Source organism: Ailuropoda melanoleuca, chromosome 5 (genome assembly GCF_002007445.2).
Source record: "Ailuropoda melanoleuca isolate Jingjing chromosome 5, ASM200744v2, whole genome shotgun sequence".
Lineage (NCBI taxonomy): Eukaryota > Metazoa > Chordata > Mammalia > Carnivora > Ursidae > Ailuropoda > Ailuropoda melanoleuca.
This window is the reverse complement of record NC_048222.1, coordinates 32,102,836-32,119,632: the sequence shown is the minus strand read 5'-3', so window position 1 is coordinate 32,119,632 and position 16,797 is coordinate 32,102,836. Positions and strand designations below refer to the sequence as shown.

Below are 16,797 nucleotides of genomic sequence, written 5' to 3'. Positions count from 1 at the left end.
ACTCTCCTGTAGGGATCTGTCGTAATATTAAAACAAATGGGATGTTATGATCATTTGATTGCAGTCTAATAAACATAGGAACACCTATGTAACCTAGTGAAACAACACATTACTTTAAAACAAATCAAGCATTAGTGCAAGATCCATTCAGTGTGCAAGCTGGGCCTGTGGATTTTAATGTAACAGAGAAGGACATATGATACTGTTTCAGGTGCCACTTTGCGAATAACCTTACAGAAAGTACAACTCGTGGAGTTTTAATATAGTACCAAACATGACTATCCATAATTATCTGAAAAGGTAATAAGACATACCATTGCCCTATATTCGTGCAAGGCTGTAAATACTTTCATATACTTCAACCAAAACAACCCAATAAATGCAGAAGCAAATCTGAACATCCAGGGGTCTTCTAATGAGACAGACAAGAACAAGAAAGAGACTTGCAAAACTGGAAAACGTAACAAAAATCCCCTCTTCTCACTGCCCTGTTTACTTGGGGTAACAGTTATTTTTCATAAAAGCAGTACTTCTGTTCATGTCATGGGTTATTAATATGATTCTAAATGAATTAATTAATTTTTAACAGTTTTATTCCTACTATGGTAAATATTGATAGAAATAACCCATAGACGCAAAATTATCCTTGGGATCCTCAGTAATTTGTAAGAACATAGATATACCCTGCGATCAAAATGTTTGAGAATCACTGACACACAACTCCTGGGCCACGACTCAGGGAGACAGGGTGACAAAGAGCGCTCTGTGCAGTAGGCGAGGGGTCGGGGCAAAGTCGCAGGTCCCCGGGAGGGCCTGCAGCTCAGGGTCTCAGGCCCGAGCGGTGTCTGGGGCGTGGAAGCCCAGTGCTAGAGAACCCCTCTCTCCCTGGGTTTCACGCCTCCCTTCTGCCTGCATACTAGTGACGCAGCCACAGTTCGCACTCCCATTGGGTGTCGCGTTTCTGGAGAAGCCAATCAGCGGCACCGCGGTTCCAAGTTCCAAAGTCGTCCCCAGACCCACAGGGACGCACCTACCTCAGACCCTGAAGGTCAGGGCCGTGGGGGCCCGAACCCTCCTCCTGCTGCTCTCAGGGGCCCTGGCCGTGACCGAGACCTGGGCGGGCGAGTGCGGGGGCGGGAGGAAAGGGCCTCTGCGGGGCGGGAGCGAGGGGACCGCCGGGCGGGGACGCGGGACCCCCGGGGAATTGCCTCTCCGCCCCTCCCCCCGCCGCAGACCCCCCAGCCGCCCCCNGCCCCGCCCGCGCCTGTGCTCCCCCGTCCCTCCCCGCCTCCGTCCTGCGCTCCCCCACTCGGTGTCCCTTCCCCTGCCCTCCCGGCCGCCTGCACCTGCGCCCCGGGCCCCGCGGCGGGAGGAGGGTCGGGCGCGGTCTCAGCCCCTCGGCGTCCGCAGGCTCGCACTCCCTGAGGTATTTCTCCATCGCCCTGTCCCGGCCCGGCCGCGGGGAGCCCCGGTACTGGGAAGTCGGCTACGTGGACGACACGCAGTTCGTGCAGTTCGACAGCGATGCGGCGAACCCGAGGATGGAGCCGCGGGCGCCGTGGGTGGAGCAGGAGCGGCCGGAGTATTGGGACCAGGAGACGCGGGGCGCCGAAGACCACGCACGGATTTCGCGACGGAACCTACGGGTCGCTCTCGGCTGCTACAACCAGAGCGAGGCGGGTGAGCGTCGCGGGTTCGGGTCCACGTCACGACCCCCATTCCCACCGACGTGCCGGGGTCGCCCCGAGTCTCCGGGGTTCGATCGTCACCCCGAGTCTGCGGGAACCCCAGTTCCCCGACCTTGGAAGAGCCCGCCGGAACTTTTAAGCGGTTTTACTTTCCATTTGGACTTAGTCGCTTATCCTTGGGGGCGGTGACCTTCTGACCGTGGGGGCGGGGCCAGGCTCTCACGCCCTCCAGGGGATGTTTGGCTGCGACGTGGGGCCGGACGGGCGCCTCCTCCGCGGGTATGAGCAGTTGGCCTACGACGGCGCGCATTACATCGCCCTGAACGAGGACCTGCGCTCCTGGACCGCGGCGGACACGGTGGGAGGCGGCCGGTGGCGCAGAGCACTCCAGAAACTACCTGGAGGTCACGTGCGTGGAGTCCCTCCGCAGGTACCTGAAGAACGGAACGAGACGCTGCAGCGCGCAGGTACCAGGGGCCTGGGGGCCTCCCCATCTCCCCTCCACTGGGGCTGGCTTCCCACCAGGAAGGGAAAATGGACTTAAGGTCAGAATACCACCTTCCCCATCGGTGCGGAGAGGGAGATCCGCCTCTGTGTTAATATTTCTACTATTGAGTGACTCACCCAGAGGGCCGCTTTTCTCTAAAGGACAATTGAGGAATCCAGTCTCTCTCGGGAGCCAGGTGGAGACCATCAGTGGTTCCCTTTGACCCTGGCAGCCACCTTGTGTACCATGACCTAGCCTCCATCCGAGAATATCTTTGTTCTTCCTCTGAGAACATCTTTGGACATCTGACTCCAGGTTTTCTGACTCAATCACCAGCCACCATTGTCAGGACCAATAGTGTGCACTCCCCCTTAGACCTACAGCGTCCTACCCTGGGCCATCTCCCTGATTCTAGAATTTTCCAAGGATTAGGAGATCCCAAAGGCTAGGATGGTGTCTGGGTTTTGGCTTTTTTCATCCAAACCAATTGTCCTGTCCACCTCAGGGTGGTCAAATGAATGCTGTTCCATAAAGGTAAACCAAAGTGTGGATTTTCTGATTCTTCTTCTTCAGAACCGCCCAAAACGCATGTGAGCCACCACCCCATCTCTGACCATGATGTCACCCTGAGGTGCTGGGCCCTGGGCTTCTACCCTGCGGAGATCACCCTGACCTGGCACCGTGATGGGGAGGACCTGCCCCAGGACACAGAGCTTGTGAAGACCAGGCCTGCAGGAGATGGGACCTTCCAGAAGTGGGCAGCTGTGGTGGTGCCTTCTGGACAGGAGCAGAGATACACGTGTCATGTGCAGCATGAGGCACTGCCTGAGCCCATCACCTTGAGATGGGGTAAGGAGGGTTTGGGGGTAGAGCCTCTTGTCAGGGAAACCAGAGACCTTCTGGAGAATTGTGGCAAAGTGAGGGCTCAGGCTACAGGTCTGGGCCTCTCACCTTCCCTTCCCTTTCCAGAGCCACGTCCTCAGCCCACCGTGGGCGTCATTGCTGGTCTGATCTCTTTGTGATCGCTGCGGTGGTTGTAGCTGTGATGTGGAGAAAGACGCGCTCAGGTAGAGAACTGAGTTTCCTCATCCCACTGAGGGGGTTTCCCAGGTCCGAGATGGTCCTGCCTTGTTACTGGGAAGTACCGTCCACACCTGGACTTGCTCGCTCCGGAGCTGATCACTAACACTCACTCTGTAGCAAGACACTAATGAAAAGGAAGGGCAGGTTTTCATTTTGCTAATTCTGGTGATGGGGACCTGATTCCCAGCAGTCACAGGACAGGGAGGAAGGTCCCTGCTGAGGACAGACTTCCAGCAAGTCAGGTGGTCCAGTGACCACACACCTCGTTCTTCATGTTTCCTGATCCCGTTCTGGGTTTTCAGTCACAATTCTACGAACTTCATATTGGACCACGGTAGGAGCTTCCACTAGATCTCCTAGCCCGGCCTTGTCCAGGCCTCTGACATGATGTTTTCTTTCCACAGGTAGAAGAACAGGAAACTACTGTCACGCTGTATGTAAGTGTGGAGGGGGTGACCCCTGAGACCCTGGAGTAGCGTAGACAGGACCCTGTGGGGAGCTCACCCAGCCGTTGCTCCTGTTCTTTCCCCCCAGGTGATGACATTGCCTAGGGCTGTGATGTGCCTCTCACGGCAACTGCAGGTGAGACCTCGGGGGGCCTGACGTGGGGAGGGCTTGGGGCACTAGGGACACTGTGAGCATGCAGGGGGCTATTGAGAATGTCAGCACTTATGTGATTGACCTAAATTTGTACATGATTGTTTTTCACAGAGTGAGACCAGCTGCCTTGTGGGGACTGAGCGATGCAAGAGTTGTCCACACTCCCACTTGGTGACACCAACAACCCCTGACTCCTTTTTGTGCAAAAAGTGTCACAATGTGTCTGTGTTCCTATACGCATAATGTGAGGAGGTGGGGAGACTGGCCCACCCTGCCCACCACACCCCCTCCCCATACTGACCTACGCTCTCTTCTCTCATGTGCTCTCCTGTTCCAGCAGAGGCTGGGCTGGACTGTCTTCATCCCTGTCTTTAGTTCAGGTTGGGCTGAGTACGAATGACTTACTTCCCTATTGAAAATCAGAATCCAGATATGAGTTTGTGTCTTTTTTTTTTTTTTAAGATTTTTTATTTATTTATTTGACAGAGAGATAGCCAGCAATAGAGGGAACACAGCAGGGGAGTGGGAGAGGAAAAAGTAGGCTCCCAGTGGAGGAGCCTGACGTAGGACTCGATCCCCGAATGCCAGGATCACGCCCTGAGCCGAAGGCAGATGCTTAATGACTGCGCCACCCAGGTGCCCCGAGTTTGTGTTTTTTAACATTTGGCATGTGGTGTTGATGAGGTAATAAAAGAGGAGATTTGTAAAATCGAGACAGCAAAAAAGTGAAAGCACTGAGAACCTTCCAGAATCCGTGTGGTCGCTGTGCTGTGTTGCCCCCACAGGTGGGGCAGGAGAAGGCTATGAGGAGCTGAGCAGGGACAGGGCTTGTGGCCAGTCAGTGCTCAGTACATCATGGGGGTGACGTGCTCACCCCTCAGCTGGGTCATCTCTCTGCTCCGTGTCCTTCCCCCTTCTGTGGAAACTTGTCTCCCTGGGACTTGTGATCACAGGGACTTGGACGTCACCTGTCACCAGGAACTTCGGCAGCCAGAGCTTCCTGTGACTGGGGCAGTCTAGGCTCAGGCCTAGGTCCTGCCCTAGCCCCCATTTGGGAGGGGGTTCTCTTTGTTTCTCTGGAGCATCAGGCCTGTTCTTGCTCTTGTGTGTGAGTTTTTGTCTCCTTCCTTGGATGTCCCCATCAGTTACAGCAGCAGGTGTCCGTGGGGCTGTCCTTCCCACAGGCCTCGGTCAGCCCCCGCGCACAGGAGTCTCTGTGGTATGGAGAGATGAACTTCCAGATTCATCCATGTGTTCCCCTCCTTCTAGAGCTGTTTTCTGGATTATTCTTTAGATTCTGGAGGTAGAGAGAGGAGGAATCTGAGAGATTCTCATCCTTATTAAACTTCAGTTAGTTTCTGCCTTCCCTGCTGCTCTGTCCTCTCTCCCGGCCCCTAGTTCCAGTGATCTCAGGGCTGCTCCGATCCAAGTTCATGGATTTATGAAGCAGAGTCTGAGGTCGATTTCTGTGCGGTTGGAGACAAGGACCCATAAAGCCTAAGTACAGCGTTTCTGAAGGGAGAACTCGGTGTGCTGTGCTGGCTGTGCAGGACACATGGCTGAGCAGAGTGAGGGAGGGGAGGGCCGCCCTGTGAGAAGAGAGAGGCAGCACAGATGGTGAGGTGGGTGCACATGAGGCGGGAGCTGCCACGGACAGCTGCGGCCCGACACTCATCTACAAGAGGGACGTCTTCTACCTGCTCCTTCATCCAAATGATAATCGTCATGTGCCTCATACAGGCCGTGCTATGTTTCCTCATCTAGGACAGCTCAGTGAAACTAAGATGAGGCAAAACGTGCTGGTCTTGTGGAGACTATGTTCTCGTGGTGAGGGGCAGACCCCACTTGTCTGTCAGTGGGGACTGGGGCAATGGCCTGCTTGTGCAGTCAGGAATCCAGGTATAATTTTGACTCCCCAAAACTTAAGAACCAAGAGCCTACTGTTGATTGGAAGCCTTAGTAATAAAATACACAGGTGTTTAACACATATTTAATATGCTACATACATGATATCCTGTATTCTTCTAACACCTAAGCTAGAGAAAACAATAGGAAATCATAAGGAAGAAAAATGCATGGACGGTATTTACTGTATAAAAGCCCCCATGTAAGTGGTGGTGCACAGGCCAAACCAGGGTGATCCGAGGGGAGCTGTGTGTTGTGTCAGCACAGTACATAGGGAAGGGTTTATTTACTTATTTTTTAAAAGATTTTATTTATTTATTCGACAGAGATAGAGACAGTCAGCGAGAGAGGGAACACAAGCAGGGGGAGTGGGAGAGGAAGAAGCAGGCTCATAGCGGAGGAGCCTGATGTGGGGCTCGATCCCATAACGCCGGGATCATGCCCTGAGCCGAAGGCAGATGCTTAACCGCTGTGCCACCCAGGCGCCCCTTATAGGGAAGGGTTTAAATAGGGAGTTGGCAGGAGCTGTGAGGAAGGTGACCCAGAGAGCACCTGTGCTGGGACGGGGACGGTGGGACAGCTACTTTACTTCAGCGATCAGGGGAGAAGGTGACCTCTAAGAGGTCTGAAGGACACGAAGGAATTGTGTAAGAGGAGGTCTGGGGGGAGCTTGTTCCCGGCGGGGAAGCTCCAGTGCACACGCACTAGGGCGGGAGCGTGGCCTGTGTTCACGGAAGGGTGCGGAGGCCACCGCGGCTGGAGCAGAGAGCAGCTGAGATGAGGTCAGATGTCAGCCACGTCACGGAGGCCTGAGGATATGAGAAGGCTTTTGAGTTTTCTCTGAGTGAGGCGTGGAGTTACAAGAAAGGACAGATCGCTGGGATCGATTTTCTGTAGCAGCACCTGTTCGCTGCTGTGCAGAATCGAGAGGTGTGGGTTGAGCGACCAGTAGGGAAGCTGCAGGAAACCAGCGCAGTGTCCCGGGGGGGACATGGGCTTTCCGTCTGGGGTGTGAGGAGGGAAAATAATAGGAAGCGATTGACTGCTGGAGATATTTACAGATGGACTTTGCAGCATGTGCTAAAGGGTTCATTCTGGGTGGTGAGAAGGAGGAATCCAGGAGGGCATCCAGGATTTCAGACTGCAGGTAGAAATGTGGGGTGCCTTCTGTGGAAACAGGGAAGACTCTGGAAGTGGGACACTGGGGGAAGCAGCATCACGGGCATCCGGGTTAGGCATGTGGAGTCTGGGACGTCTACTGGAAATGCAGTGAGGTTGGCAGTTGAATACAGACTGCAGGGTAGGAGACATATCCGGGTGGGAGAAATAGATTTGGGAGGTGATGGCATATTAAAGATGTTTAAAGCCTTCAGCGTAGATGAGGTCACCAAGGGGGTGAGGGCCATAGAAGAGAAAGGAACAGGACCAAACCCGGGACTCCTCAGGGCTAAGCACGCTGATCAGAGCACACCCAGAGGATACCGCACAGTCTGGTTCTGCGTCTAGAAGGCACGTAGACCAGGGAGGCCCAGCCTTCAGTGCGCACAGGCATTTCCTGGACTGTGAAGATCTAGACAGGCTGGAGCGGAGCGTGAGAGTCTGGGTTCAGAACAAGCTTGGTGCTGCTGCTGGTCTCAGATCCCACACTGAGTAACAGGTACATGAAGCAGGATCCCCACACGGCCGTGCATCAGCCTCTCTTGTAGGGCTTATTCAGTAAGTGATTCCTGGGCCCATGGCCAACATTCTAAGATGGTAGGTCTGGGGAGGGGCCTGAGTATTTTGTAACAAAGCCACAAGCAATCCTGGGGCTCCTCCGGATAGGGAAGCACTGAAATCATTGATGAGAGCCCTCATTGTGGGAAGGGGTCTTACACATTTAAATGGTTTTTGGGGGGCGCCTGGGTGGCTCAGTCAGTTGGGTGTCCAACTCTTGGTTTTGGCTCAAGTCATGATCTGAGGGTCATGAGATTGAGCCCTGAGTCAGGCTTTCCACTCAGTGTGGAGTCTGCTTGAAATTCTCTCCCTCTCCCTCTGCCCCCCCAACATGCAGCCACTCTCTCTCTCTAAAACAAATAAATAAAATCTTTAAATTTTTTTTTTTGTAGGAAGAAAAATTCAAGACACGCTGGGAGAAACATATTTTCTCTCCCATGGGGCACAGCCAGGTGGCAGATGAGGAAGGGCTTATCAGCTCAACATAAAATCTCGGAGCAGCTAAGAATGTAGGTCTTAAATGTTCACACCTCACAAAAGGAAACAGTAACTATGTGACATGATGCAGGTGTTAGCTAATGCTGTGATTGTAATGGTTGTTATCATTTTGCAGTGTAGAAATATATTTATCAACAGGTTGTACCCTAAGCTTACACAATGGTGTATGTCAATCATATCTCTATAAAGTTGGAAAAAAATGTGTGAGATCTTGCTCTTGGAAACTCTTCCTACATGGGTTTTTGACTTCTTGTGATACATACGTATAATTACAGAGAAACTTAGGGAAGAGAGAGGGTATATAGGGCTTGTTTTATTTCAAGGAAAGCCACTAAAGAGGCTCGAGGCCACACAGCCAGGAACAGAATCCACAGTGGACCCTAGATGGAGGCCCGCATACAGCCAGTGCCCTGCTGCTGGGTATTGATGCCACTGTCCACACCGCAGACTCCCCTGATGCAGGACACTGGACCCTGAGGCTGCGACTGCTATCGCTGCTGCCCTGACAGCTGCATGACGCTACTGTGACACCACTCAGACCACCTGTGCCCAGTGCATGGATGCCGTGTCAGTGTGTCTGTCATGTGTCCTGAGTCAGAGACTGGCAGGTGGTCACGTGACTGTTGACGCTTCCCGTCACGTCACGTCCAACTAACTGCGAGCCTGTTTGGCAAACTGGGTTCTCCTCTCTACGGATGGAGGTGGTCTCTGCCCCATCAACATTGTTTATGTGTGGAACTCCTTTACTTGGGAAGAGAGGTACAAGTTCTGGGAATGGTCATTGGCGATCAGGAATGGAAATGAACGATGAGTTTCCACATCTGGAGCCAGGATCTGAGACTAGAACTTGACCGGGTGCAGTGCAGGCACACGAGTCTGCTTGGATGAAGGAGTGACTCATAAATGGCACCTTTCAACTTCTTCCCTCGATGCTGGTTATGGGTCCGGGTTTGTCCACTCCAGCTCCTGCTCACACATGAGTGGAGTCGCATTGTCGGTTGATGAAGTGATTGCTCATCGTGTCTTCTCCCGGCGTTTGTCTCTTCCTGGGATTAAAAACCCAGATCTGTATCACCTCAGACGATCCACATACATACACCGACATTTTACATGTCTTGATACACGCACATATTTCTGAGGAGAGTGTCCATAATTGTATTAGGTTTTAGTGGCCTCCACAAAAGTCTAAAAAACCACTCCATTTTAGACTGTCCTACTTTGGGGTGCCTGGGTGGCTCCGTCGGTTAAGCATTTGCCTTTGGCTTGGGTTATGATCCCAGGGTCCTGGAATCGAGTCCCACATCGGGCTCCACGCTCAGCAGGGAGCCTGCTTCTCCCTCTGCCTAATACTCCCCCTGCTTGTGCTCTCTCCCTGACAAATAAATAAAATCTTTAAAAAAAAATAGACACTGTCCTATTTCATCTCTGGTCCACAAACATCTAACAGTCACAGTGTTTTAGTAGATCCAATGACATGATCTGCACGCTCATTTTTGTCTTGGCAATGACCAGTCTCAGAGAGGAGAAGGTAGAGCTTTCTTGCTTACACTCACTTTGAATTTCTGTATGTATGTTTTTATGGGCTGAGTAGCAGTTCACAGACTGGTGCTGGCTCACGGAAGACACAAATCCGACTTATACTCTAGCACTGACTCTGGTGCCTAATGAATAGCAGAAGTGAAAAACTGTTAATGAGGATTCCATTTCCAGTAACACAGTAGACTAAGGTTTAAGGGCTGCCTCTTCTCTGAAAACAACTAAAAATTATAGAAAAAACATAAACCATCCAAAAAGTGCCATAGAACAATCAAGAGAATCATCATTTAGGCCAAACTTTAAATATAGGCTGTAAGCCAGAGAGAATGGCTGTTGTTATCCTTGGAGTATTTTTCAGATCTAGAAAATCATAGCTTGGCTTCTCAGGCTCATGAGCTTCGTAGAGAGGAGACGATGCCCAGAGCTTCTTCATGTGAGGAGCAGGAGAAACGCCCCTCCCTGAACACCTGGGTTCTGTGATTCATATCCTCAGAACAGGGTGACACTAATTAAATCTGGTCTGTCTTCAACTACGAGAATATTTGGGAAACTCATAAATATACAGAATTAAACAACACACTTCTACATAATCAAAGGGTCAAAGATATCAAAATGGAAATGAGAAAATACTTTGAAATTAATAGAAATGAAGACAGATCATATCAAAACCCAGAGGGTCCTACTAAAGCAGGGCTGACAGGCAAATCTATAGCTGTAAATGCCCATATGAAAAAGCAACATCTCAAATTGATTACTTAAACTTCCACATTAAGTCATGAAAGGGGAGCAAACTAAACCAAAAGCAAGCAAAAGGAAGGAAAAAGTAAAGGTTAGAGTGGAAGTTAATGAAATAGAGAAAAGAATAAAATAACAATATATAAAACGGACTAAATCAAATGTGATCCTTTGAAAGACCAACCAAACTGACAAATCTTCAACGTGACTCACTAAAAAAAAAGAGTGAGAGAAATGACCCAAATTACTGGGATCAAAATGAAAGAGGGGATATTATGACTGACCACACAGAAATAAGGAGAATTACATGAGATTATCATAAGCAAATATATGCCAAAGGGTTAACTTACTTAGATAAAATAGGCAAATTCATAGAAAGACACAAATGACTAAAGCTGACTCAAGAAGAAATAGACCATCTGAATATACCTATAAAGAGGTAGAAGACAGACTCAAGTGTCAAAAGCTATTCCACAAAAAAGCCCAGTTCCAAATGGCTGCATTTGTGAATTGTACCAAATGCTGAAAGAGTTAGTAACAATTCTTTACAAACCCTTCCAAAATGGAGAGGAGGGAATCCTCTCTATGAGGCTAGGATTATTCAGATACCAAAAACAGACAAAGATATCATAAGACAAGAAAACTACACACCAATATCCCTTATGAATGTAGACACAAAGAAAGAAAGAAAGAAAGAAAGAAAGAAAGAAAGAAAGAAAGAAAAAGAAAAAAGAAAAAAGAAAAAAGGAAGGATTTCAACAAAATGTAGCAAATCAAATTCAGCAACATGAAAGCGTTACAGATATGTCTAATGGAATTTATTTCAGGAATGCAAGATTGGTTAAACATCCGTAGCAATCAATGTAAAACACCATATTAATATAATAGGGGGGAAAAGTTACATGCTTCTCTCAACAGATAGAAGAAACATTTGATAGAATCGGACACTGTCTCATGATAAAAACTCAACAAACTACTAACAGAAGGGAATTTCCTCAATCTCATTATAAAAGCATTTATGAAAACCCTTAAGCTAACACTTTACTTAATGGCAAAAGATTGGTTGTTTTCCTCCCAGGATCAGCAACATGAAAAGAATGTCCACTTTCACCGCTTCTGTTAAACACTGTGTGCCTGTGTGGCCCAGTTGGTTATGGCCCAGCTCAGGTCATGATCTCAGGGTCCTGGGATCCAGCCCCATGGCAGGCACCCTGCTCAGTGGGGAGTCTGCTTCTCCCTCTACCCTTCTCCCCATTCATGTTCTCTCTCTCTCTTTCAAATAAATAAATAAAATCTTTTTTAAAAATTGTGCTGGATATTCTAGAGCAAGAAAAGAAGATAAAGTGCACCATGATCAGAAAAAAAAAGAAGTAAAATTATTTCTATTAGCAGATGTCTTGTACATAGAAAATCCTAGGGAATTAATTAAAAGCTATTAGAATGATTAAACAAGTTCAGCAAGGTTAAAGGATAAGAGGCCAATATATAAAAATCAGTTATATTTCCATACACTTTCAATAAGTAATCCAACAATGAAATTAAGAAAACAACTCCATTTACAATAGCACCAAAATGAATAAAATACTAGGAATACATTTCACAAAAGAAGTGCAAAACATATACTCTGAAAAACACAAAATATAATTGAAAGAAATTTAAAAACACCTAAGTAAATGGAAAAATGTTCACAGATCAGAAGACTTAATATTGTTCGAGTGGCAATGTTCCCCAAATCATTTATAGGCTCGACACAATCTTTATGGGATACCTAACCAGCTCCTTTTTAAAATTTGACAAACAGATTTTAAATTCACAGGAAAATTCAAGGGAGATAAAATAGTCAATCTTTAAAAAGAAGACCAAGGTAGTAGGACCTCCGATTCCCAATTTCAAAACTTCTTGCAAAGCAATGGTAATCAAGATGGTGTCGGGGGATTGGTTCAACATGGCAGATTACGAAGGTCCCGAACCCATCTCCTACCATGGACACAACGAATTTACAACTACAAATAGAATAATCACCTCTGAAAAAGATCCGAGCCTCCACAACAAAGGATAAAAGGGCAGCATCAAACAGATAAGAGAGGCAGAGACACTCTTGCCAAAATCAAAAAACCCACCCCAGGCATGAGAATCCAAAATATAGTGGAATCTCAAAAATACAAAACTTTGCTGAGAAGCAAGGGGTCTGTGCCCGACATCAGGCACTAGGCCCTAGGTCCTGCCGAGGAGAGACGAGCCCCTAACATGCCTAGCTTTGAAAACCAAAGGGATTGTATTTAGGAAAACCACAGAACTACAGGGAATAAAGAACCTACTCTTAGGGGCGCCTGGGTGGCACAGCGGTTAAGCGTCTGCCTTCAGCTCAGGGCGTGATCCCGGCATTATGGGATCGAGCCCCACATCAGGCTCCTCTGCTGTGAGCCTGCTTCTTCCTCTCCCCCTCCCCCTGCTTGTGTTCCCTCTCTCGCTGGCTGTCTCTATCTCTGTTGAATAAATAAATAAAATCTTTAAAAAAAAAAAAAAGAACCTACTCTTAAAACGTGTGTCTAGTCTCACCTCGGGACTCAATTTAAACATCAGTTGAAAAGTGCCTAGGACATAAGTGAAGGAGANTCTTAAAATGTGTGTCTAGTCTCACCTCGGGACTCAATTTAAACATCAGTTGAAAAGTGCCTAGGACATAAGTGAAGGAGACCCACTTACAAATCTTTGTTTTGTTTTTGTTTTCATTTTAATTGCAGTATAGTTAACATACAGTGTATGTTAGTTTCAGGTGTATAATAAAGTGATTCAACAATTCTCTGGTAACCATCAGTTTGTTCTCTATAGTTAAGAGTCCATTTTTTGGTTTGTCTCTTTTTTTTCCTTTGTCTTTTCTTGTTTGTTTCTTAAATTCAACATACGAGTGAAATCACATGGTATCTGTCTTTCTCTGACTGACTTATTTCACTTAGCACGATAACCCTCTAGGTCTATCCATGTTATTGCAAATGGCAAGATTTCACTCTTTTTTATGGCTGAGTAATATTTTTTTAAAGATTTTATTTATTTATTAAACAAAGAGAGAGACAGCCAGAGAGAGAGGGAACACAAGCAGGGGGAGTGGGAGAGGAAGAAGCAGGCTCATAGTGGAGGAGCCTGATGTGGGGCTCGATCCCATAACGTCGGGATCACGCCCTGAGCCAAAGGCAGACGCTTAACCGCTGTGCCACCCAGGCGCCCCCATGGCTGAGTAATATTCTATTGCATATACCTCTCACCTCTTCTTTATCCAATCATCTGTCAATGGACACTTGGGTTGCTTCTATAATTTGGCTACTGTAGGAAGCTCTGTGTTCTTTTCCCTACTCCGCTCTTCCATCTGGACGTTCATCTGTGTGTTTTAATAATAAACAGATAAACATTAAGGAATATTATAGAAAAGAAGTTGCATTAGAGCCGGTCCTGATTCGAGCTGGATAGGTACCAGACCAGCCTGAATGTCCACGGAATCAGCCTGAGACACAGGAAGATACATCTGGATCTCTACAAATGAACATCTCCAGCGCTGAGTATTGAGGTCCGAAGCGGGGAGCCATGAAACCGCGCACAGATATCGGAAGATAAACGGAAGGGGGAGGGAGCCGCCGATTTTGGGCACTGGGAAGTGGTAGCCACCCGCATGGGGGAGCAGGCGGACTCACGGACCTGCACCCACGAGAGAGCAGACTGAGACCGTGAGCTGGGAGCACACGCCACCAGGCATCTCACGGAACTCCGGAACTCCGGAACTCCAGTGTGCTCACTGGATCAGACTGAGACCGGTGGCTCCGGGAGCGCGCACGGGGTGGCTGGCGACGGGCGGCTGGCGGCGTTAGACACACAAAGGACAGAGATGCGCCGGCCCTGGAAGTGAGGGCTGGGACGCCAGGTGTGGGCGCACATCCCAGGACGCTGCAGAGTTGAGCAGCACCAACGGTAACAGAGTTAAAGTGGCCAGAACATCAGTGGAGAATGGTCCGTGATCCCTCTGTTCTGAGACAGAGGCTGAGATTCGGCCACTGTTGCTCTGACTCTCAGAAGAGGCACAGCAAAATGCCAGGGAAAGCCACCAGAAAACAAAAGCCTGGAAATACGGGCTCACAGTGTGCCCATCCCCATCCCCTCTTTCAGGGGACACGGAGACTCTACCCAAATAAGGTTGCCTGAGCATTGGCACGGCAGGCCCCTCCCCCAGAAGGCAGGCTGAAAAATCAAGAAGCCCACAACCCGGGGTGCCTAGGTGGCACAGTCATTGAGCACCTGTCTTCGGCTCAGGGTGTGATCCTGGCGTTCCGGAAAGGAGTCCCTCATCGGGCTCCTCCGCTGGGAGCCTGCTTCTTCCTCTCCCACTCCCCTGCTTGTGTTCCCTCTCTCGCTGATTGTCTCTCTGCCACATAAATAAATAAAATCTTTAAAGAAGAGCCCACATCCCTAAGATCCCTATTAAACAAGGGTGCACAGCCTGGGTCCCGGTCAATAATTTGGGCTCTGGACAACCCTGCAACCTCTCCTCATCAGAATGACAAGAAGAAGTCCCCCCCAGCAAAGAAAAGACAATGAGTCTGTGGCCTCTGCCACAGAACTAATGGATATGGATGTAACCAAATTATCAGAAATGGAATTCAGAGTAACAATGGTCAAGATGATGTGTAGACTTGAAAAAAGTATTAACGAAAATGTTAATGAGAATATAGAATCTCTAAGGGCGGAAATGAGAGTGAATCTGGCAGAAATTAAAAATTCTATGAGCCAAATCAGTCAAAACTAGAGGCTCTGACAGCCAGGGTCACTGAGGCAGAGGAACGTATTAGCGAATTGGAGGATGGGTTAGTAGAAGAAAAAACGAAAATAGAAGCTGGACTTAAAAAAATCCACACCCACGAATGTAGGTTACAGGAGATCACTGACTCAATGAAACGATCCAATGTCAGAATCATCGGCATCCCCGAGGGGGTGGAGAAAAACAGAGGTCTAGAAGAGATATTTGAACAAATTGTAGCTGAAAACTTCCCTAATCTAGCAAGGGAAACAAGCATTCGTGTCCAATCCAAGAGGCAGAGAAGACCCCTCCCAAGCTCAACCATGACAAACCTACGTCACGTCATAGTGCAATTCGCAAATATTAGATCCAAGGATACAGTATTGAAAGCGGTCAGGGCAAAGAAATTTCTCACGTACCAAGGCAAAGGTATCAGGATTACGTCAGACCTGTCTACAGAGACCTGGAATGAGAGAAAGGCTTGGGGGGGCATTTTTAAAGCTCTTTCAGAGAAAAACATGCAGCCAAGGATCCTTTATCCAGCAAAGCTGTCATTCAGAATTGATGGAGAAATAAAGACGTTCCAAAATCGCCAATCATTAACCAATTTCGTAACCACGAAACCAGCCCTACAGGAGATATTAAGGGGGGCTCTATAAAGGTAAAAAGGCCCCAAGAGTGATACAGAGCAGCAAGTCACAACCGATACAAAGACTTTAAAGAGAAATGGCATCATTAAAATCATATCTGTCAATAATCTCTATCAATCTAAATGGCTTAAACTCTCCCATAAAACGCCACAGGGTTGCAGATTGGATAAAAAGACATGACCCATCCATTTGCTGTCTACAAGAGACTCATTTTGAACCCAAAGATGCATTCAGACTTAGAGTAAGGGGATGGAGTACCATCTTCCACGCAAATGGACCTCAAAAGAAAGCTGGAGTAGCAATTCTCATATCAGATAGACTGGATTTTAAACTAGAGGCCATAGAGAGAGATACAGAAGGGCACTATATTATTCTTAAAGGAAGTATTCAACAAGTGGATATGACAATTATTAATATATATGCCCCCAACAGGGGAGCAGCAAGATACACAAGCCAACTCTTAACCAAAATAAAGAGACATATAGATAAGAACACAGTAATAGTAGGGGACCTCAACACCCCACTATCAGAAATAGACAGAACACCCTGGCAAAAACTAAGCAAAGAATCAAAGGCTTTGAATGCCATACTCGACGAGTTGGACCTCATAGATATATATAGAACACTACACCCCAGAACCAAAGAATACTCATTCTATTCAAATGCCCATGGAACATTCTCAAGAATAGATCATGCTCTGGGACACAAAACAGGTCTCAGCCAATACCAAAAGATTGAAATTATCCCCTGCATATTCTCAGACCACAACGCTCTGAAATTGGAACTCAACCACAAGGAAAAACCTGGAAGAAACTCAAACACTTGGAGGCTAAGAACCATCCTGCTCAAGAATGACTCGATAAACCAGGAAATCAAAAAACAAATTAAACAATTTATGGAGACCAACGAGAATGAATACACAACGGTCCAAAACCTATGGGATACTGCAAAGGCAGTCCTAAGGGGGAAATACATAGCCATCCAAGCCTCACTCAAAAGAATAGAAAAATCTAAAATGCAGTTTCTATATTCTCACCTCAAGAAACTGGAACAGCAACAGAGGGACAGGCCTAACCCACTGACAAGGAAGGAGTTGACCAAGATTAGAGCAGAAAT

At 48.0% G+C, this 16,797-nt stretch overlaps 1 protein-coding gene and 1 pseudogene across 1 annotated transcript; both read left to right on the top strand.

The window, feature by feature from the left end:
- Positions 1-274: 274 nt before the first annotated feature.
- On the top strand, positions 275-5,770 carry LOC100465524 (patr class I histocompatibility antigen, CH28 alpha chain-like). The gene is given in 11 exon segments (XM_034661690.1): positions 275-300; positions 1,112-1,680; positions 1,904-2,048; positions 2,050-2,129; positions 2,132-2,155; positions 2,749-3,024; positions 3,145-3,186; positions 3,189-3,242; positions 3,663-3,691; positions 3,793-3,840; positions 3,970-5,770. Coding segments are annotated over 11 exon segments (1,425 nt in total). The 3' UTR covers positions 4,102-5,770.
- Positions 5,771-7,119: 1,349 nt separating this feature from the next.
- LOC109490540 overlaps positions 7,120-16,797 on the top strand; it is a 24,724-nt pseudogene continuing 15,046 nt past the window's right edge.